General features: G+C 40.4%; 1 protein-coding gene across 1 annotated transcript in view; it reads left to right on the top strand.

The window, feature by feature from the left end:
* The window catches only part of dap (death-associated protein), a 120,916-nt gene that overhangs the window by 17,303 nt on the left and 79,189 nt on the right, over positions 1-24,424 (top strand). The window contains exon 2 of the mRNA XM_063069354.1: positions 12,364-12,463. Coding sequence (XP_062925424.1) covers positions 12,364-12,463 — 100 coding nt within the window. The remainder of the gene's footprint in view (positions 1-12,363; positions 12,464-24,424) is intronic.

Here is a 24,424-nt window from a genome sequence, read left to right as displayed (position 1 = left end):
GATGAGTTGAATGAGTCGGGGAAGACGGCAAATGGGGTTTCATGTCAGAAAGTGTGAGGTCATGCACTCTGGTAAGGTAGACTTCCTACGTGGAAAAAAGTTTCAGATGTGCCAAGTGCAGAGGGATCTACAGTTGACCATGAATCGCAAATAGGGAGGCAAAGGGCATGCTGACTTTTATTACAAGAGGAATGGTATTTAGAAATAGAGTTGTTAGATTGGTACAGGGTTCACATTAGGCCACAATTTGAAAGCTGTGACAAGTTTTAGTCCCCTTGTTTAAGAAAAAATATACTGGTGTTGGAGGCAATCGATAAAAGGTTTACAAGGTTAATTCCTGGGATGGAAAGGTTGTCTTGGCACAAGCAGATTTAGATTGCTGTTTGGGATTTAGTAGAATGAAGAGCCATCACAAAAAAGCAAACAATATATAGGAAAGGGATCATGATAGGAGAGGTGTTGAAATAATTACAGATGCTGAAAATCTGAAATTAAAATAGAAAATGTTGGAAATACTCAGCAGGTCAAACCACATCTGTGGGAAGCGAAACAATTAAATCACTGTCTTCAACCTGAAATGTTAACTCTTTCTCTTCCCTAGATGTTGAGATGCTTTGAATCATAGGAGGATTTTGAACAAGAGGATATAGTTAAAACATTTGGGTGGCATTTAAAGCTGAGGAGCATAGTGATTTCTTCTCACAGACAGTGGTGTATCTCTGGAATTCTCTTCTCCAAAAGCTTGTGGAGGCTAGTTCATCTGGGGTAGTTGAAGGGGAAATAGATATATTTTTGAAAGAGCAGGGGACTGGAGGCTGTGAAGAACTAGAAATGAGGCTTGGGGCAGATGAGCCATCTTATATGAAATAGCATGACAGACTTGAGGGGCTGAGTGGATTTTCCTGCTCCTATTTTCTTATTCTCAAATGTTAGTTGGTCATTTCTTTTGCCTCAAACCCATTTTATTAAAATATAATCTCCGAAGTGTTACAGACCAAGATGTATTCAAACCTGCATACCCTTGCATAATTGGGGCTCATTGTAAAATTCCTTTTCCTTATTAAATGAGGAATCTTATGTTTATTTTTCAGAAAGGAAGCCATGCTAATTTGCACTCTGTGTAGTATTGACTTTCTCCTGGGGTGATATGGGACACAATTATTTAATTAGTTAACTCGGAACCCATATTTTATATGTTCTGCATGTGTGATGACAGTATTGTATTTGCCATGATAAAAGGGAGCAGTATATAAATGATGAACAGATGCATATTGCAATATAAATGTCAGTAGCAGAGAATAAAACACTTGCATAATAGAAGTCGGTGATGACTTTTATTGCACTGTAGTTTGTTTTAAGAGCTCACTGATTCTGATTTTACTTTGTTTAACCTTTGCGGATTAAAATTTAAAAGCATTACTGTGTTACAGGATTTTCTGCTTGAAACACTGCTTTATAATTAAGCCCAGGAATTATCCCATTTCTTGAATAGCAGTGGAATTGTCTTTGGACCTTGACAATATATACAACAATCGGAAGAGCAGTAGCATAGATAGTAGGGCACTTGGACCCTACTGAGCCAGATTCAATCCTGACCTCCGGTGTTGTCTGTGTGTCCATGCCAGTTCCTCCAGATGCTTGTTTCTGATCCCAATCTAAACATGTGTGAGTTGTAGGTGAGTGGTGGGTCCTGGGTGGAATGAGGTTCTTATTTAATAGTCTAAAGAGCCTGTTTCTGTGCTGTATGACTCTTAAGTGGAGAACAATTGAAGGTTAATGTAATCTGTCCCTTCTAAGGTCAATTTGTTTGGTTTATCTATTATCAAAAGTAGATAGTAATTTGTTTAAGGTGATAAAAAACAGGCTTTGATGTGCAGATTTGAAGTCTGTTATAAGGAGCTAGAGGGCACATAATTATTTTGAAGGTGCTTCCTTCCTCGCCTCCCCAATATGGCAATAGCAAACACTACACTTTTTTCTGTAAATCCTACTCTCTCTGCCTCTGTCAATTTCTCCTTGGAAACAAATATTGTGAGAACATCTTTATACTTTTGTCATTTTGGTTCTTCTTTTGAAAAGTGCTGAACCTCTTCAACCTCATTGCAAAGTTGGCATTCAGTTTGGAGGTTTTCTTGAAACTTCCATTGATGTCTGTTATAAGCATTTGCTGTAAGCACCTCTTATTCTCCAATCAGCAAAGCGATTTAAATAAAGTGAAAATTGTCCTTTTCTGGTAAATGAGTTTCCTGCTGAATGGCTGTCCAAGAGATTGATGTTCAATTACTGGAGTCTTCAGGGCTGTCCAGAAGTTGGGTAGCCCTCACATACCCTAAAGTAGTAATTTGGGAATCAGCATCTGCAAATGCATTTCAGGACAGTGGAGCTGACTGCATTATCTCAAACTCACTCCGCTGGATGTTCCTTGGTATGTAAAGCATCAGCTTTCTGTCATTCACTGTGCCTTATTTATCGCTGAACTCCTGTTGATTATAACACTGATAGTATCACAAACTTGAATTTAGCCCTTGGCTTGAGAGAGCATGTGGACCCTTTGGGTTTTATTTTACTCCTTTTAAAGCCTAATTCAGGATTTCATTTGCAGTCTGTCGCTAAAATGATAATGTTCTTCTTGGTTTGAGAGCCTCATTGCTCAAATAGGACACCTTTTTAATCAATAAATAACAATAAAAACTGTGCTGTTAGAATGTAATGGTCAAGAATCTGTCAGTGTACGTGGGGACTTGAGCTTAGTGACATTTCTTTAAGCTGTTGGAGCTCCAACAATTCTCAAAAAGCTCAATGCTATCCAGAACAAAGTTGCCTGCTTAACTGGCCCCCCATGCACCACACTAAACATTCATTCCTTCCTTCACAAATGCACAGATAAACCGACACTTCACCACCAAAAAGGACAAAGGCAAAAGGATTATAAAAACGTCAGGTCTGCAGGTTACCCTCCAAGTTCCATACCGTCCTGATCAGGTCCTTCATCATTACTGGGTCTCTGTTCTGGGACTCCCTATCCTGTACACTCTGGTAATAACGTCAGGTGGACCGCAATGGTTCAAGAAGACAACTTACCGCCACGTTTTCAAGAACACTTGGGGATGGGAAACAAATGCTGGCCTTTCACAGATTTAGATTTCAGTTATTTAATGAAACCTTGATGGTAATCTGTAGCTATTGCTTAACTGTACGTCAGACCCAGGGGCAGGACTGAATGTGCAGCAGGATGTGTTATAGCTGAAATAACAGGTGATTAGCAGGCTGAGTGCCAAGTGGCAAAAAGATACTGTTGCCTGATGGATCTATCCTTCAGCTACTGCTTGAGGTCAGCACATCAGGGTCCAAGCTCTCCAACTGCTCTGCTCCTTGCTGCATCCTTGTGTTGAAAGGTAGAACCACCAAACCATCTCATTCTAAGTATGATTCTTGCCTCCTTCACTCTTTCTCTTTTGTTTACAGACTTTAAACTAAGATTGTACTGTGTATGGATACTTTTTTACATTCCTCTTTCTCTCTGCACACCACATCTCTCTTCTTCCTTTGCAGTCAATTCCATCCCCCTCTCCCTCTCCTAGAAGGCCTCATCAGAGCTTTCCTTATGTAGGAGCTATGTGTGTATTTTTTGTCTGCCTGTGTTGTATTTTGTGTTGGGGGCATGGTAGGTGCAAATGAGTATAGTTACATATTCTCGCTTTGTCTTTAGGTTCAATTTAGTCTACTTAGAGCCAGGTGTGAACCATGAGGTGATATTTTTAAATTGACCGCTACAGCTTAAAATTGCTGTGCAATCACTAATTATAACATTGTATAGTCATTGGACAGCTTATTTCGCTGTATCACTAGTTTTAATTTCGTTTTTTTTATCGCTGCAAGGTTGTTTGTCTTTGCTGGTTTCTTAATAAAGGATCAAAAGTATCTTTTTGATTTTGGAAATTATTTTGGAAGCGCATAATATAGTATCAATCCCTGCACTAAGTCTGAGCGGTTTTGGTTTGTTTTGAAGTAACCACTACATCTTGTCAACAAAAAAAATTGTTGTACCAAATGAACACCAGTCTATGGCAAAGGTTTGCCTCAGACCTGTTGGCGAAATTGGAATTGCAACACTTCGAACAGCATGTCGGAAACAGGAACAACTCGCGGCAAGTAAGCAACCTGTTGTTGATTTACGCTATGTATGTGTGGTTTGAACACAGTTTTGAATGGTCATTGCTACCTGTCCATTTGGGACCATTGCTCAATCATGTGGTGGTTGCCTAAGAGTTTATTGCTTTGGTTTGTTGAAGTGTTGAAACATTGTTCAGGTTGCAGACATTTGCATTGGTCTGGTTTAACTGCTATGGATGCGCGAACAGTTTGTTTACATTTATTGATTGGAATATCGCTGATTCCTCGGGCAAACAAAGAGTTCATTGGGAGTTGAACAATAAGGAAAAAGTAACTTGAGTGAATCAATGTGTGGAACTAACATCAGCGACCCTAATATTGGAGCTGGCAAAAGAGAAATTAAATTTACAAACGTTTGTACTTTGAAAGCTTTAGTGGATAGAATCAAAAGTCTTCTAAAGAAATACAAAGTGATTGTAAACAAATTAAAGGTTTAGTACCGTCAATTGAGGATCTTATGGGAAATAAAGAAAATGCCTTACAGGTGCAATCTCATCTAGAGGACTTGAGAGGTCTCCATGAAGCTGTTGCTAAGCAACATAGCATGCAATTGTCATTACTTCCCAAGGTTGAGCAAGACAAACAGAACCAGTGTTTTTCAAACATTAGATGCCTTAGTAGAACATTCATAGGGGGATGTTAAAGAATGGTTGACCCAAACATGTTCCACTGAAGGCCATGTTACTGCAACAAGTGAAAATGTATGTCACTTTTCATCAGACAATGTTTCTTAAATTCCAAGACACGTTATGACTACGCTTATAGCAGAGGACCCACAGGATAACATAGACCCAAGTGATAGTGTGTCAAATGTCAGTGCTTCAAGTTCTGCAGGCAGAGTATCTTCCGTATCTAAAACCTCCACTGCATGGTTGGTTTAGCTGCATTAATGGCACAGCAACAATTATTGAAGCGGAAACATGCTCTGGAAGGGCAAGATGAAAGGCCACAGAAAGAAAGTAGCAGCTTAAGTGGCAGGAAGAAATTGCTGCACAGGTGGCCAAGAGCTTCAAGTATCATGCAGTCACAAGGGCTTTTGAAAATAGTGTTGAAGGCAAGACTGACGGCTATAGTGACTGCCTCTGATTCATTGAACAGTACACTAGAGGTCGCCCTAGGGAACTTGTCAGAAGTTGCCAGCATGTTGGCCCTAAGAAAGGATATGTGAAGGCCAAAGCTTTGCTGCAGGAACATTTTGGTAATGAACAGAAAGTTGCATCCAACTACATGTAGAAGACTATTTCTTGGGTACCTATCAAATCTTAAGATGTGAAAGCTCTTCAAGACTACAGTCTTTTACTGAGAGGTTGTTGCCATGGAAGTGTGCAGCACATGTGAGCTGGATGTGCCTACCGATATGTCGATTGTTGTAAAGAAATTGCTGTATATGTGCAGGAATTAATGGAGAATAGCGATCTGTAAACTACAAGAAAAGGTGCAACAATAAAACTACTTCCATTGACATTGCTTTTACGGAAAGGCAAGCAAAGATTGTTACAGACCCAGTATTTGGGAACTTATACAGGCTACCACATTACCTGCAATAAGCAGGGGTGTAAACAAAACTAAGTCTCAATTTCATTCTAAGGCTACAGAAAGTTTGGCCACTACTGTGGCCTCTGTGAGAAATAAAACTAAAACTGAACCTGGAAGGGAAATGGTTTCGTCAGCCAAAATGGTTTGTTTGTTCTGCAAGAGTGAACTTACATTGGATTTGTGCCCTCAGCTGGGGAAAAGGGCTTATAGTGAGAAGATTGCTTTCCTAAAGGAAAATGGTCTGCTTTGGCTGTTCGTGTACAGGATACATCAGCAAGGATTGCAGGAAGCATCTTTCATGCAAGGTATGCAGTAACAAGTTTCCTAACATACTTCATATTCACACTAACAAAATGGGTGCAGAATCAAAACAAGCCTTGAAAGAATCAGACACACCAGTGAGTAGTGCCGTGGTATCTAATGGTTTTACAGGAACTGGCGATCATGATTGTAAACTTCCTATAATACCAGTTCAGGTGAAGTCTAAAAAAGGTAACGAGACAGTAGTCACTTATGCTTTCCTGGATTAAGGAAGAACAGCAGTGTTCTCCACAGTGGGCCTCATGAACAACCTCAACCTGATAGGGAAAAGGACACACATTCTCCTATGCCACCATGAGTCAAGAGAAGGTCGTAAGTAGCTATATTGTTCCAGGATTGGAAGTGGCTGGCTTAGATGGTGAAAACTATTGTGACCTACCCATTATCTGTACGCAGGGAAGTATGCCTGTTCACAAATGGATCATTCCATGACAGGGATTTTCAGGGACAGTCTCAACTGAAATATGTCCATTTGCCAGAAGTTGACAGGGACAAACGTGCCTAAAGCACTGGAATTGTTGCAAGTAATTCACGGGGTCTGTAATGGACCCTTCGCAATTAGAACAACATTGGGCAGGACTGTGAATGGACCACTGGAAGAGACTGTGCACAGCCAGAGTTGACATTTAACAGGATCTCAGTTTTGATCTTGGATGAGGTTTGGCAGCAGCAGTTTAAGGCAGACTTCCCTGAATGCAGTCAGAATGAACAACCTGGTTTGTCAAGAGAAGACCACAAATTCATGGAGCTGGTTGTAAATCCTGCAAAATTGGTGAATGGCCAGGACAAGATTAGTTTACCTTTTGAGAAAGAAGGAGGTTAACATGCCAAATAGGAAGATTGCTGAACAGCATTGTCGGAACCTAAGGAAGAGGTTTAAGAAGGATTTGTCATTTCTCACTGACTACACAGTTTTCATGAAGGATGTCAGCTCCAAAGGTTTGCTGAAAGAGTGCCAGCGGAGGATCTGGAATGCAATGATGAGAAAGTCTGGTATATTCCACAACAGAAAAGGGAAACTTCATTTTTGTTTGACTGTGAAGTGACTTTTCAGGGAATATCACTGAATGATCAGCTTTTATATAGACCAGATCTTTGTAGCTCACTGATTTGAGTCATAACCAGATTCAGCAAAGAACCAGTGGTGATCATGGCAGATACTGAATCGATGTTAAACCAGGTTAAAGTACCAGCAGAAGATAAAGATCTGCTGGGGTTTCTCTGGTGGCCTGATGGTGAGCTCAGCCAATATATGGTGGACTTTAGAAAGGTGGTACATCTCTTTGGAGTAACTTCATCACCAAGCTGTGTCAACCCCACTCTTAGGAAATGCACAAAAGACAATGGCGAACAGTTAGGCTGCGAGACGGTGGATAAAGTTCTGCATTGCTTCCATGTTGATGACTGCCTTGTGTCAGTGCCCGCTGAGGAAGAGGTGGTGTCTCTCCATCCGTACTTTGTATCCAATTGTGCTAAAGGCACTTTCGGCTCACAAAGCAACAGGCGTAGTGTGCTATCTGTGATACCAGAAGAGCAAAGTGCAAAAGACATGAAGGATTTGGATTTGGATCAAGATATACTATCGGTAGAGAGAGTACTGGGTGTAGAATGGTGCATTCAGTCTGATACTTTCAAGCTTAAGATCACAATCTAAAATGGACAACTCACCAGAAGTAACAGGCGGGGTCTTCACAGTTGCTTCCTTCTATGATCCTTTAGGAATCTTGAGTGTGGTGGTACTATCTGCTGAGAAGATCTTACAAGGCCTATGTAAGAAAGGGCTTGGCTAGGATGTCACTGTACCTACAGCAGTTGTTCACGAGTGGTCAAGCTGGCTGGAAGAACTGCCAGTTGGAAGATTTCAAAGTTGTTGGAATTTTGAACCCTCTGGATTTTGCAGAGCTGCTGCTGCACAGTTACACCACTTTATGGATGCAAGCAAAGATGGCTAAGGAACAGTGACCTACCCATTGCTGTACAACTTGTGCTCTCGGGTGCACAGTGCCTTTATTATGGGAAAATCTAGGGTGGCTCCACTGAAGTCGGTGTCCATCACTCAGTGATGGAGCTCATCACTACTATGATGGCAAGCTGTATGGACACAATGCAGAGAATAGAGTTGCACATGCAGTTTCATGACTCAATTTTTTTGGACTTGATAGTACTTCTGTGCTAGAGTATTTCAAGAATGAAACTTCCAGGTTCTGAACTTTCGTTGCTAACAATTTCAGAAATTATTAAGGTCTTACATGCATCTCAGTAGAGATATCTAAACACTTCAGGCAGTCTCGCAAATGTGGCCTCTAGAGGGTTGAAGGTGAAAGCATTCCTGAAGAATGAGATATGGGTCTCAGGATCTCATTGTTGTCTTCAGCCTGAAAGGGAATGGCTTCTGAACCCTGATTGTTCTGGAGAACTTCTGCAAGATGATTCGGAAGTCAGGAGGAGTGTTACAATAAATGCCATGCAGATTGAAGAGGAGGAGGACGCAGCAACACACATAATCCATTACTTTTAGTCTTGGACCATTTGAGGAAGACAGTGGCCTGGATTCTTAGATTAAATAACCTGCATTTTTTTCTCAGTCAGAAGAGGAAGTAATTGAACATCGCTCTTCCTCAGTCTAACTCGGATGAAGAACAACATGGGTATTCTTTAGAGAAAGATTGAAAGATCAGAGGTCAGATCAGCCAAGGTTGTCTCTCAATGGAAGTGCTCAGAAAAACTAAAATGGAGAACAGTGCATTTTGCTAAAGAAAGATTTCCAGATGAATTCTCAAGTTTGCAAAGGGGCGAAAGCTTAATCCATTATTTGAAGATGGTGCCTTGAGAGTTGGTGGACAGCTTAGTACATAGTCATGCTTGAAGAGTAAACATCCTGTTATATTGGCAAAGGATCTTCATATCTCAGACATCATTCTGAGATACGTACATCAAGAGGTGGGACATGGTAGCTGTAACCATGTTACTAGGTTACTGGAAAAATAAGAGGTTTCAGTGCTAGTACAGCTATAAGAAGAATCCTGTCTAAGTGTGTTTGTCGACAGCTGCAAAAAGCACCAGGATGCTAGCACATGGCAGATCTATCTCTGGACAGGATCTCTGCAGATGAACCTCTACATGTCTAGGAGTAGATTACTTAGGATCTTTTGAGGTGAAGAGCAGAGAGTGTACATGAAGTAGTAGGGGGTCATACTTACCTGTCCAGCTACAGTGGTGCTAGAAAGTTTGTGAACCCTGTAGAATTTTCTCTATTCCTGCATAAATTTGACCTAAAATGTGATCAGATCTTCACGTTCACAGCTGTTCACATTGAAGTGGTATCTTCTTGAGACACAGATTCCTTTGTCAATGCACTTTGATGCTTTATATCAAGACGAGGACAGGTTCATGAACTGTGTTCTGTCAATGCAACAATCTTTGTTGGAGCTGAACGTGAGTTACAAGAAGCCATTGAGAAGTGGAGTTATTCTCAGATCAGTGATGTCCTCCTTCAAAAAGGAATTGTGGACTTTTAACTCCCCCGGCAGGTTCACATCATGGAGGAACATGGGAGAGATTGATCAAGTCTGTGCAAAAGTCTCGTCAGTTCTACCATGAAGGCACAGAATCTTGACGAAGAGGATTTCCACACAGTCCTTTGTGAAGTAGAGGCTATTGTCAATTGTCTTCGAATTGTAAAGCATCTTTCCAAGCCAGTGATTTGGAAGCACACCCAACCATCTGTTGCTTTTGAAGACCTCAACATCCTTACCACCAGGAGAGTTCCAAAAGGTAGACGTTTATGTTCATGGTAGATAGAAGCAAGTCTAATACATGTCAAACTTGTTTTGGAAACGGTTGGTCAAGGAGTATTTACCATAGCGACAGGAGTGTCAGAAATGGTCAGGTATAAAATGCAGTTTCCACCCTGGAGACATTGTGCTTATAGTTGATGACACAGAACCTCAAATCTCATGGATCATTGGAAGAGTCATTCAAATCTTTCTAGACAGAAGAGATTTGTGTGGCTGGCGTGCATCAAAACCAAACCAGCTGTCTAGACAGACCTACAACCATGATTTGTCTGCTACAGGAGACGAAGGTTTGAGAAGCTGCAGCTGTAGAAGTTTCATGATTTTTGACCTGACTTACTGACTTGACAGAGAATGGTGGTAAAGGTCACTCTGTACTGGGCTGAGTGTTGGTAGTCTATAGTGATCCCCAACCACTGGGCCACGGACCGGTAGCGGGCTGCAAAGCATGTGCTACCGGGTCGCTATGAGGTGGCGATATGAGTCAGCTGCACCTTTCCTCATTCCCTGTCACACCCACTGTTAAACTTGGAACACACGCGTCATCCACATCAGCGCGGGAAGAAGATCAACTCCTTGAGCTTGCATATGGCGGTGGGCTGAAAAGTATGTTTGACATAACATCTCTGCTGGCATTCTGGATCAAAGTCAAGGCTGAATATCCCGAGATAGCGGCAAAAGCATTGAAAACAATTGCTTCCATTTCCAATATATCTCTGCGAAGCGGGGTTTTCTGCAATGAATGCAACGAAAACTAAATCGCGGAATAGACTGGACACAAGGAACCCCCTTTGAGTATCGCTGTCTCCCATCACCCCTTGATAGGACCGTCTTGTTGCAAGAAAACAAGCCCAGGGCTCCCACTGATTCAGCGATATTGGTGTGTTGCAATGATTTTCTATGTTCATACGAGGAAAATATGCGCTGTGTGTTTAATAAATTCGTAGATAAACCCTTTTAGAAACGAAATTGAGTGTATTAGCCACTTATAAGTCAACTATAAGTCACTTATTACCTATATTCCGGTCGTAATTAACACCCCCCCCCCCCCAAACTAGGGTTGCCAACTGTCCCATATTAGCTGGGACACCCGTATATTGGACTAAATTGGTTTGTCCCATATGGGACCGCCCTTGTCCCGTATTTCCCCCGCTAAGGTAGAGCGTTCCTATGAAACCTTTCGTGCCGAAATAGCACAAAGCAAAGAAGCAATTACCATTAATTTATATGGGAAAAATTTTTAAGTGTTCCCAGACCCAAAAAATAACCTACCAAATCATACCAAATAACATATAAAACCTAAAATAACACTAACGTATAGTAAAAGCAGGAATGACGTGGTAAATATACAGTTTATATAAAGTAGAAATAATGTATGTACAGTGTAGGTTCACTAAACAGAATCGCCAAAAATTGTAGAGAAAAATGGGCACATACGGGCATGCGTATGGCATGTGTGCGCATGTCACGCATGTGTACACAGGTGCCCATGCCAAGGCTTCATGGTCATGGTAGTCTTGCTCGGGGTAAACACAGTGAGAAAGTTGGCAACCCTACCCTGCCTCACCCCCCCACCCCATCGTTGGGTCTGCGAGAATATTGTTAATATTAAACCGGTCGGCGGTGCAAAAAAGGTTGGGGACCCCTGATCTATGACCTAGGTAATGGTTATATGTTTTGACTTGAAGAAGAGGGAAGAAAGAGGACATTTGTATTTGTATAAATGTTATAATGTTTATCCTTGAAGAGTTTGTGTCTGGTATTTTTAGCAGTATGTCGTCTATCGTATTTTATGTTGCGTGTTTATTGTGGGTAACTTGTCATGTGGATTGGGGCATGGTAGAAACATTCACATTTTGTCATGAGGTTCAGTTTAGTCTAGTTAGAGCCGGGCTGAGCCGCAAGGTGTGTTGTTTTTCGCTGCTGCAGCTTAGGATCACTAGTCGATTGCTAATTAGACCATTATATCATTATTAGACCACTTATTTTGCTATATTGCTAGTTTTAGTTTCATTAGTTTTACTATAACAAGATCATTTATCTTTGCTGGTTTCTTCATAAAAGATCAAAAGTACTTTTTCGATTTTGGAAGTTCATTATTTTAGAAGTGCGTTGTACCTGTGTCAACTCCCATACTTAGTCTCTGAGTGGTTTTGGTTTGTTTTAAAGTAACTGCTACACTTTATCAAGAACTTCTAATTTCCTTCTTTCATTCTTCTCTGCTAACTGGCAACGCACTTTCTCCCACACCAGCCACATATTCCTGCTAGAAGTTGAATCCAGAAAAATACCATGAACAGCAAAGCAATAAATGTAAGCTTAATATACCATAAATTTCTAATTGCTAATAAATATCATTTAGAATTACATTTTTTAACATTTCTAAAGATGTTCTGAGCCTATTTAAGGAATGTTGATATTGTTCGCAAATTGGAAAAATTAATGTATATTAACATCTTCTTTCTCCTTTTTGCACCCCCTCCCCACCTTTCCCTTTTCCCCTTCTCACCCCAACGTCCTCACTGGTTCCTGTCTCTAGTCAAGGCAGGAGGTATGCGCATTGTGAAAAAGCACCAAGGTTCTGCAAACCAGTCTTCTGCTGAGAAAGATAAAGAGAGTGAAGATTGGGAAAGCAACAGGTGAGGTTTGCTTATCTTTAAATGCAATAATCATTAGTCCTTCCTCAAAGTTAGAAAAGCAAACTGTGTACTGATGACGTGACTTTGCTTCGAGCCATTAGTGTTTTATTGTAGCCTGCAAAATTAGCAGAATTAGCATACCTGATAGCAATGACGCCACGTGTAGAATATTTCACACTATGCGTGGAAAGACATGTTTACTCTGTGTTTACGTATGTGTGACAGGTACTGAGCTTCTTGGGTCTGCATTTTAATTTCTCCCTGGATAAGTTAGGATAAGAGAAGTAAGGTACAGCAGCTGCTGGGGTCACCTGATTGAGATGGTGACAAATGGCTGGTGAAGTACTCATCGATTTTTGTACTGGGATTATTGTCTCAGAGCTGTTTATTTTGCAAGTACCTGTACCTCACTGCCTTCAAAATCTGCCAATGGCATTTGTTTTAGAAAGGCAATATCTTATGTTTCATTTTGAAGCTGTAAAGGAATATGAGGAAATGACTGAAGACCATGTTCATGACCAAATAGCCAACAACTTCCTGCCCTCACTCTCCTCTCTTGCCACCCTCTGGACTCCAATCATCTTGAAAGGTTCATTATAGCCCAGATTTTAAATTTTAGAAATTACATGTAACATTTATCTGACAACTTTAGGCAAACAAATCTAGTGCAGGAAATCAGAAGGGCAGCGTTACTTTATATACTAATATAGAGAGTTCTCTGCTCCCATAAAGGGCTAACCCAGATTTCTTTTGTTTTTGAAGGAGTAGTTAAGGAATTTGCATCTGTTAACAGCAAAATGCAATGTACTTTATCATTTTCCAGTTTTACCATTCTCTATTTGCTCTACCTTGCATTCTGCCATAAAGCCAAAGTAAATTGAAATATGAGAAATGGAAAACTTTGACCTTATCAAATAAAATTAATTTTACTTCAGACTTATTGCTTTTAAAAGAAAATGGCTGTAAGTTACTTGATGAACTGTCAAACTGTTTGCATTCATGCACTTCCTAAGCGTAATCTTTATTTTTCATTCTAAAGATAGGTTAACTCGAAAACGTTGTAAAGTCTCAAATAATCATAGTCTTCCTGACATGATGGGCACCATGCTTCCTTCTGATGTGCTCGGTCTCTAAAAAAGCTGGTAATTAATCCAGCTTGCCTGACCTCTGTCCTTGCCCCACTATCTTTCCTATTCCTATGTATTCAGTCTTCTTTTGAAAGCTAATACTGAACTTGCTTCCACCAATCACTCATCTAATGCATCATAAAAGCTCAGTATGTTTGAAGAAAAATTGTTCTTCATCTGAAGTGGTCCCATTTTTTTAAAAAAGTGTCATGAATAGTGTGGATGAAAAGATGGAGCTTAGCTATGAGATAGAGAAACCTGTATGCTAAAGTGCAATACAAGTTACTGTAAGATAAATATCTATCCTTAGCATGATCAGGTCCCACTCTGACATTAAACTTTTGCCAGGTTTCCTGTGCCCAGGCAAATTCTTCCCTTCAGCATCACATACTCTCGGTTGTGCAGATCATTAATATAGCTAAATATTGAATCTGACTCATTCTCTGCAACAACTGGAAAAGCTTAACTTTGTCCATGCTTTACTTGGTGGAGTTTATACATGATTGATCAGTGACACTTGCAGCCAGTTCTTACTGGAAGCATATCAGGGGAGGGAACATTGACTCAGACCATGAGAGGCCTGCGTCGGGCGTTTTCATGCCTTACAAGGCACAGATTGAAAGTGTGTGGGGCGCTGCTCCTCGCACAGACACTAAAGCAATGTGTGATTAAGTGCCTTGATCAAGGGCGCAAACACGCTGCCACAGCTGAGGCTTGAACTAGCAACCTTCAAATCACTAGACGAACGCCTTAACCACTTGGCCACGTGCCCAGCACATATAAACTATGCCTGTTTTGAGTTTGTAGTGGTGAAACAAAATGGAAGGACCTTTTGTTTACAGAAGCAGCTAGGTAATTCATACACGAGGAAATCTGCAGATGCTGGAATTTCAAGCAACACACATAAAAGTTGCTGGTGAACGCAGCAGGCCAGGCAGCATCTATAGGAAGAGGTACAGTCGACGTTTCGGGCCAAGACCCTTCGTCAGGTCTCGGCCCGAAACGTCAACTGTACCTCTTCCTATAGATGCTGCCTGGCCTGTTGTGTTCACCAGCAACTTTTATGTGTGTGGTATGTAATTCATTTCCAACTTGCCAGTGACAGGAAAATAAAACCTTATTTACTAATATGAATAGGTAAACACTAGGACTAGAACATGAATTCCAGAGCTACTTGGGAAGTTGTGGAACCGCCAAGGCGCAGGGTCGCAAGAATCTGCAAGAATTTGCAACTCCACCACAGGCAAAACGCTCCCCACCATCAGGGACATTTTCAAGACGCGGTGCCCCAAGAAGGCAGCACCCATGATCAACGACCCTGTCAATCTGAAATGTGCCTTCATCTCTTTATTACCATCAGGGAAGAGGTACGGAAGCCTGAAAACCGGTACACAACAACTTAGGAGTAGCTTCTTCCCATTTGCTGTGAGATTTCTGAACCGTCTTTGAACCCATGAAAGCTACCTCGTTATCCCTTTTTCTCACTATTTATTTATTTTTGTCATTTATAGATGTTTATGTCTTCGCACCGTACTGCTGCCGCATAATAACAGATTTCAAGTCGTATTTCACTGATAGTCCGATTCTGAAATCCCGAAGGATTGAAATAAGCCAAATCTGATAAGTTTTCCTGACCCTCCATGAACAGTCAAAGAACAGAAAATATAATACCTGTTAAAATGGAGTTTCTGCTACTGGCTACACGTTCCTCATAGTCCCGTTTCAAATTTTCACGTGTCCATGGCGTACCTCACATCCATGATGGTGAACCTCCTACTGAGTCATTGCTGTCTTCAATGTGCTTTTATATTCACTTCTTACCGATTCAAATTTTGCACCTCAGTGTAACTGGCTGCAGGTCATGTCACCTTTTATTGGCTCTGCTTCAGGTCAGCTTCCATTTATTGCCCTTTTCTCAGCAAGTGATAATGGGTAATTTATGGCTCTTTGTTCTCAATCAGCAACCAGCTTGAATCATGTAGGGCAAATATGGACCCCAACAGTCACAAACCTGCATGTTATTTCCAACTAAAGAACACCCCACAAATAACTTCTTATTTGGAAATGATTCCTAATCCAGCAGATTACCTGAGGCATCATGGTGTCCACTTTAAAATACTGATCAAACCAAGTAACTTTAACTCACAAAATGGAGTACATGGTGTCTTTACAAAATGGCAGCCTCCATCTCCTCCCTCATGGCCAGAACAAAGCCAACTGGTCTGTCTACTTCCACTGTTCTTGATTTCATTTGAATTGTAGACTGTAGTTCTTTTTGACCAATAGTACATTTTTGAAAATACAATAAAGAATTAGTATTCTATTGTTGTTTAATAGTGTGATTAAAGCTATGATTAATTATGACTTCTTAATCTTACAATTATTTTGGGTTAATTTGTTTTTAATCATTTCACGACTGTAACATATTTACTGCACTTCACAATATCAAGCCCACAGTTTTGCAGCCGGTGAAATACTTACGAAAATGCAATCACTGTTGTAATGTAGGAGCATTACACCAATTCCTACATAGCAAGTCTCTATTAATTAGCAATATGCTAATATTTATCTGCCTAGTTAAATATTGTTGATTGTGGGGTGGCTGGCTATTGGCCAGTATTTTGGTAGAGTGATACCCTTGCACTTCAGTGCATGTCCGAAGATCTTTCATACTGGATTTTCCCAACCTGGGGACCACCGATCCTTGGTTGATGGTAGGGGTCCATGGCATTAAAAAGGTTGGGAACCCTGTTTTATAGTGAGGTCAGTGGGCAAGACTTTGGATTAACATCACAGACAAACAAAAACAGCAAATCTGGTAACGCAGCATTCTCTCAGTACTCTATAGAGGGAGGGAACGTCAAGGGAGGGGGTATACCTCTAGTATAGAAGTGCGAACATATTTTGCTGATGACATTGGGATGAGGACCAAACTCAAGCACCTTCTGTCTCAGGTGAGACTGCGACTAACCAGCTTCAGTCAGCATGAAGTTGTCTGTAGAAACAAAACCAGTCATTTAAAACAAAAACAGGAAATGCCAGCAATACTGGCTGCATTTGTGGAGACAGAAAGAGCATTATTGTTGCAGGCTGATGATTTTTCATCAAGTCTGAGAAGTTTAGAGTTGCAGAGAAAATGAAGAGGCGTGGGTCAAACTAAAAGGGAAGGTCCATAATTAGCAATATGATGATGATTAGCAATATCCAGCAGTTAAGTATTGTTGATTATGAGTAACTATTGACCTGGAGGTGGTTGGAACAACACCTTTCCACTTCAGAGTAGTATCTTGGGGTATTTTTACCCTGGCGTGATAGACTGGAGAGCAGAAGATATTAAACAATTTAAGTTGGCAGTTGTGGTAACGACTGAATTATGGTGGTGGTGCAAGTGTATCTAAACTAGAGGAAGTGTAATGGGAGGTAATGAATACCAGACACACCTTTACTACCATGCTCCATTTTCACTCTCACCTGGTTGCTACCCTCATAGTTCTTCCAGTTTCTTCTCAATGTGGCAGGTGTGCACAGTAGTGTTGTGTTTAGCGCAGTGCTATTGCAGCATGGAGCTTCGGAGTTAAGTTCCAGTGCTGTCTTTAAGGAGTTTGTACGTTCTCTCTGTGATTGCATGTGTTTCATGTGGGTGCCCCAGTTCCACACAGATGATGCCTGATATGCTGAGTGTTTCTAAAATTTGATATTTATCAGAGTTTCAGTATTTGCAATGTCTTGCTTTTGTTTATTTTTTTAACATCCATTTTCTCTGCATTGGCTGCTGGTAGCCTAGAGATAAATATTCATTTTCAAGAAGCTCTGGGAATGTGTGGAATTCTGAAGTAAATTCAGACAGCTGAATGATCCACCACCAAATGGAAGAAGAAACAAAGAAATGGGAAGATTGATGGAATATTGAAACAGAGATGTAGCAATATGAAAGGAATGAAGATGGTTACAGAAAAAGTGGGTCAGAAGGCTTAAAATTGCTAAGTATTACAAGAGATGAACAGAAAAATTAGTAGGCATAGAAGCCGAGTATGCTGATTTGAGGGAGGTTAGAACATGGGTGACGTTTGGAAAGCAAGTTAGCTGTATCCTTTCAAAAGACCGGAGGAAAAATTGTAGGATTTAAAGGAATGTATTTAGAAATGCAAACTTTAATCCTGGAATGCTGTTGATTGCAACATTATCATGTGGAATACTGTGCCTTAAATTTCTCCTGGCCATTAATACCTGGTCAAAATTCTGTATTTTTTTTCAATTGGATGTAATAATTAAGTGGCTGAGAAAATGAATGAATTATTTTCAACATTCCATTTATGGTGTTCTATGGAAATATAAAGAAAAGTTTGGTATTGTTAGGGTTATCCAGATATGTGCTTGTGGTATCACTGTGAATATATAAAAATGGAAAGAATATTACACATTCTTTGATGGAGGACTTGCTTTTCATACTACATATGTTAATTAAAATATCCATAAAATATTGTGAATAGATTAAAGTGGACTTAAACTGAATGGAAAGCAAATGTGGGAAGAGGATATAAGATGTCAAAGCCAATTATGTGAACACAGATTTGGCTTTGGATGTACTTGAAGAACTGAGTTAAGTTCCAAACAGTAACAGTGTCTTTCTGACTTAATTGAATAGAGTTTTCAAGCAAGACATCTGAAGGTTTGGGGATTTGTGTTTTTTTTTTATGCATATATAAGGATGGGCAAGTGATTCATTATGACGTGCAGACAATGAAAAGTATAATTAAAATAGTTTTAATTCTGCTGTGTGATTTGTCAGTTTTGGATTTGAGACTACTTTGGTCTAAATGTGACCTATCCATTATACATGCCTGCTGTCAAAAGAATAGTGGTTGGTTAAGGGATTCAAAGCTTTGTATTTCAAAGCTTTCAAATATTATAGATATTCAAAATATCTGTAATATTTTCTCAGGTCTTGTAGCATCAATGAAAATCTGGTAGGATTTTCGTTGGTCCTATAAGACCTGATAAAATATTATAGATGAAAAATGCAAAGCTGAACAAATGTAATTAGGAGAGACTGAATAAAGTTTAATCTTGTTAAATAAAGGGAAATCTGATGAAGGGTCTCGGCCTGAAACGTCGACTGTATCTCTTCCCTATAGATGCTGCCTGGCCTGCTGTGTTCACCAGCACTTTTTGTGTGTGTTGCTTGAACTTGCAGCATCTGCAGATTTCGTCGTGTTTGCAATAACAATTTACTTGCACTGAGAGTAGCATCTTGTCTTTTCATTGCATCTGCAGTGGTTTGATTACAGAGGATGAGGGTTTTGCACAGAAGTTCTGGATACACATGGAATCAGAACCTCCATGACAATAACATGGTGGCATGGGGGCATTGCTACATGATGTTAGAGTTAGAGCTGGGTTATTCAGGAGTAGAACTGGGAAACACTCTGAAAATAGTCTCTTCCCCCTTTGGATCTGTGATAATCATCATGACTGTTGTATCTGCACTGATAGTGGCTTCTTGTTTGAATAAAGTTTCCCCCGAAAATCCCATGACTATGTTGTATGAATATCCCTTAGCTTTGGGTTCCCTAATCTCAGCCTTTCACACTTGAAAGTGGAAATATTTTTCCTATCTCTCGTTTAGCTACTATTAAGATTTCTACTCGGTCAGCTAGCATTTTTTTTAGCATGAAGGGTTTGAGTCTGGACAACTCATTTCTGATCAGTGATCTGAGAAAGACTTTAACCTTGTCTACTCCTGATAACATCAGAACAAGAGCTTTGGCTGATTTAACATGAGACTTTGTGGTTATTCAAGACCTGTGGAAATTTACAACCTTTTAATTTGGTGTAGTCAGCTAAAAGTTAAGAACAACAGAGTTCATTTAAGAGTTAAAGTGCACCACTGCATTAGATTTTTTAAAGGTTTCAGAATATTATCTACAGAGCTTTCCACAGAAAAGAAAAAAATTATCATTAGAGATTTTCAAAATCAATTAAAATGGCATGCTTTGAGAGAATAGCTAAGTTCTTCAATCCACTGAGATCAGTTTCCCATGTAGAATGCCAATCAGTCCATTGTTTTTCTGGTGGTTCTCAGAACAATGACGTCACTTGCATTCACCAATTATATCTCTGAGTCAATTTTCTCTCTTGTTTATGCACTTCCTCAATTCTTCTGGCGCCCACCTACAGCAGTTCTAATTTATACCAGCAGTTCATCCTATCAGCCAACATGTCTTTGGAATTTAGGAGGAAACCAGAGCACTCAGGAAATTTAATTGATCACCAGGAGAATGTGCAAATCTCAGTTAGTTAGGTCAGGATTGAACTGGATTACTAAAACTGCAGTAGTAGCACCTGCTGCCACCTGCCAAGCTTGAACTGACTGCAGATTATACTTCATTACTGTTGTGCTCCTTCAGTGATTTTGGATAATGGACAAGTTGTTGCTTGGCATATCCTATTCTTAATAGGAATGGAAAATAGCAATAGTGGAATGAATAACACTTGTTTACTATATTTGCAGCTTAAAAATACAATTTATTTGTTTTTAAGCTTGTACATTGGAAGTTTCATTTAACAAAACTGTTCCTGGAAATTTGCTGGTATATGAAGTTCTATAAATGTTGTTCCATGAAAACTGTTGAATTAAAGGGAGAGAAGTTTCTTCTTCCAAACTTTAATGACAGCACATGCTTACGTAGTGCCTTTCATGCAGAAAATGTACACAGCATTAATACTGCATCCTTCATGTCCTTGCTGCTTCAAAATGCTTAGCAGCCACTTTTGCAATTAGTTATTTTTCTTGTAGGCATTCTTGTAATTATTTATGTCCAGCCTGGTGACTGAGGGAGGAATGTTAGCTAAGAACTGCTCATATCTTCCCTGCAGCTCTCAGTATCGCCATATGATATCCATGATCTTCAGACACCAGAGTCAATTGAGCAGTTCTGATATGGTTTGTTTAATGAGAACAGTGGGTTGAGGTGGCAACAATCAGTTCCCAGTAGAGCTGTTCAATTAATGATCTCTACTCATAAAGCATCAATCTTTCAAAATCCCTCACTAACAACTCTTGTTATATTGGCATTAAATCTCATAATGTAACCAGAATACTACATTATATACTTAGTATGGAGCTGCTATCTTATACTGTTAGCACTTAAAGAATGGAGTTGAGTAACTCTATTTATAGTTAAAATTTATATTTTGGGCGTGAGTAGAAAAGGTAGTATCCTTTATCTATTCGCACTGATAATTATAGGTAAATCGATGGAAATATCTGATTCATTTGTTTATGGGCAAATAGAATGGACATTGCAGTAATTTTTCATAATATTTACTTTTGCCATTTACTGTATTTCAATAATAAGTAACAGAATTTGCTGAAGACTGAGCAGTTCTGACAGCCTCTATAAAACAGAAAATATTTAATATTTCACATTGAAGATCATTTTGTCAGAACTTGAGTTACAGACTTAGGACTTAAGAAATCTGAAGAATTCTTTAGAATTTAATATGTAACAGTATTGGACTATGTAAAATGAAGACTTTTATTGTTGCTAGTAACACTCTACTGCTGGTCATTTGGTGGGTCTCTTCCCTTGGATTCAGAAGTTATCGATCTACAAGTTCCACCCAAATTATGTGAATGCTAAAGAGATAGAGAGTCCTTGAAAGTGAGACCGTTGGTTGTGGGAACATTTCAAGGATGGCGCAAGTGAAGTTGAGTGTAGTTATCCGCTCTTATTCAAGAGTCTGATGGTTGAGGGTAGTAACTGTTCTTGAACCTGGTGGGTGTGAGTCCTGAGGCAGTTGTACCTTCTAACTGATGGCAGCAGCGAGAAGGGAGCATGTCCTGAGTGGTGAGGATCCCTGATGATGGATGCTGCTTTCCTACAACAGTGTTTCCTGTAGGTGTGCTCAATGGTTGGAATTGCTTGTGTCTCTCGTGTTTGTATAATTTTTTATTACATTGCTGGAATATTGCGTACAATTGCACCTTGGTGGTTTTCAATTAGTTAATGACATACAAGATAATAACAGAAGTTAATCAACTCTATACATCTCAGGATTTTAGTTGGAATTTGGAAATTTCTTCCTGTCTGGAACCACTTCACCCACTCAATTGCCATTGACCCATCTACAAGGGCTGCTACCAGTGAGTTAGCAATTGAGATTGGAACAACCTGACAGAATAATCTTAATATCTCTATTAATTTTAGAATTAATGAAAACATTGAAGAAATTGAGTTGCTGACAGCAGTGTTCAGCAGATTAATCTTCAGTCCCTGGATACTTTGAGGATTTTGAGCAGGATTAGGAACCCTATTTTTCCTGTTATTTGGGTTACTGTCACCTTTATCAGGCACTTTCATTGTACTCTGAATAAATGCAAGATTAAAGTTTGTGAAGCAGTTATTCCAATTGCAATGGTCACCCAGATGTTGGAAGTAAGCTGGTTTTTATCTGTTCTGTATGGTTAGTTATGATGCAATTGTTGGCCAGGACATTGAGGAGAATGCCTTAATTTTCTATGAATTCGTAGCATGGGAGCTTCTGTATTCACCTTCAGTGGCAGATGAGTTGTGGATTCGGCAGATTGTTTGGATGATGACACCTCCACAATATGGGGTCCGCCTGCACCCCCAATGCAATTTTGTGCTCAGGTTTGGAGTGTGATGTCAACCGACAATCATCTGACTCAGTCATTACCTATTGTCATAGTCATACTTTATTGATCCCGGGGGAAATTGGTTTTTGTTACAGTTGCACCATAAATAATAAATAGTAATAGAACCATAAATAGTTAAACAGTAATATGTAAATTATGCCAGTAAATTATGAAATAAGTCCAGGACCAGCCTATCGGCTCAGGGTGTCTGACCCTCCAAGGGAGGAGTTGTAAACTTTGATGGCCACAGGTAGGAATAACTTCCTATGACGCTCTGTGTTGCATCTTGGAGGAATGAGTCTCTGGCTGAATGTACTCCTGTGCCCACCCAGTACATTATGTAGTGGATGGGAGACATTGACCAAGATGGCATGCAACTTGGACAGTATCCTCTTTTCAGACACCACCGTCAAAGAGTCCAGTTCCATCCCCACAACATCGCTGGCCTTACGAATGAGTTTGTTGATTCTGTTGGTGTCTGCTACCCTCAGCCTGCTGCCCCAGCACACAACAGCAAACATGATAGCACTGGCTACTACAGACTCGTAGAACATCCTCAGCGTCATCCGGCAGATGTTAAAGGACCTCAGTTTCCTCAGGAAATAGAGACGGCTCTGACCCTTCTGAGACAGCCTCAGTGTTCTTAGACCAGTCCAGTTTATTGTCAATTCATATCCCCAGGTATTTGTAATCCTCCACCATGTCCACACTGACCCCCTGGATGGAAACAGGGGTCACCAGTACCTTAGCTCTCCTCAGGTCTACCATCAGCTCCTTAGTCTTTTTCACATTAAGCTGCAGATAATTCTGCTCACACCATGTGACAAAGTTTCCTACCGTAGCCCTGTACTCAGCCTCATCTCCCTTGCTGATGCATCCAACTATGGCAGAGTCATCCGAAAACTTCTGAAGATGACAAGACTCTGTGCAGTAGCTGAAGTCTGAGGTGTAAATGATGAAGAGAAAGGGAGACAAGTCAGTCCCCTGTGGAGCCCCAATGCTGCTGATCACTCTGTCGGACACACAGTGTTGCAAGCACACATACTGTGGTCTGCCAGTCAGGTAATCAAGAATCCATGATACCAGGGAAGCATCCACCTGCATCGCTGTCAGCTTCTTCCCCAACAGAGCAGGGCGGATGGTGTTGAACGCACTGGAGAAGTCAAAAAACATGACCCTCACAGTGCTCGCTGGCTTGTCCAGGTGGGTGTAGACGCGGTTCAGCAGGTAGACGATGGCATCCTCAACTCCTAGTTGGGGCTATTGAACTACGATTAACTTGAATATCATCATTTAGACGTGGAGGAAGGATCATCACATAACCTCGCATTTTACAACTACAGGAGATTCCAGTTAATTTAGCAGTTGGTTAATTGGGGGCGGGGGGGGGTTCTGCTTATTTGGGACAACTCTTGCAGAACAAAAAGTATTCAAGAAAATAGCTAGGATTCCCTTTCTTTGCTTGGGACGTTATGCCTCTTAATTGGGGCCAGAGACTATTGCTGAACAGCTTCTAACTAGTGTCAGTCGTGTGTACTCGTGTGGCTATTAAGACAGTACACCGTAGTTAGAGCAAACAGTTTTTAAAAAGCATCGGTTGTGTCTGTTTGTGTTCAAAAACCAGTCATTTTTGGCATTGATAGTTGGTGAGAAATAAACAATAAGACAATTCAGCAAGGGAGATGAGGCTGAGTACAGGGCTACGGTAGGAAACTTTGTCACATGGTGTGAGCAGAATTATCTGCAGCTTATTGTGAAAAAGACTAAGGAGCTGATGGTAGACCTGAGGAGAGCTAAGGTACTGGTGACCCCTGTTTCCATCCAGGGGGTCAGTGTGGACATGGTGGAGGATTACAAATACCTGGGGATATGAATTGACAATAAACTGGACTGGTCTAAGAACACTGAGGCTGTCTCCAAGAAGGGTCAGAGCTGTCTCTATTTCCTGAGGAAACTGAGGTCCTTTAACATCTGCCGGACGACGCTGAAGATGTTCTACGAGTCTGTAGTGGCCAGTGCTATCATGTTTGCTGTTGTGTGCTGGGGCAGCAGGCTGAGGGTAGCAGACACCAAAAGAATCAACAAACTCATTCATAAGGCCAGTGATGTTGTGGGGATGGAACTGGACTCTCTGACGGTGGTGTCTGAAAAGAGGATACTGTCCAAGTTGCATGC

Source organism: Mobula hypostoma, chromosome 17 (genome assembly GCF_963921235.1).
Source record: "Mobula hypostoma chromosome 17, sMobHyp1.1, whole genome shotgun sequence".
NCBI classification, from domain to species: domain Eukaryota; kingdom Metazoa; phylum Chordata; class Chondrichthyes; order Myliobatiformes; family Myliobatidae; genus Mobula; species Mobula hypostoma.
Note: the sequence above shows the minus strand (reverse complement) of the source record. Positions and strands in the feature narration are given on the sequence as shown.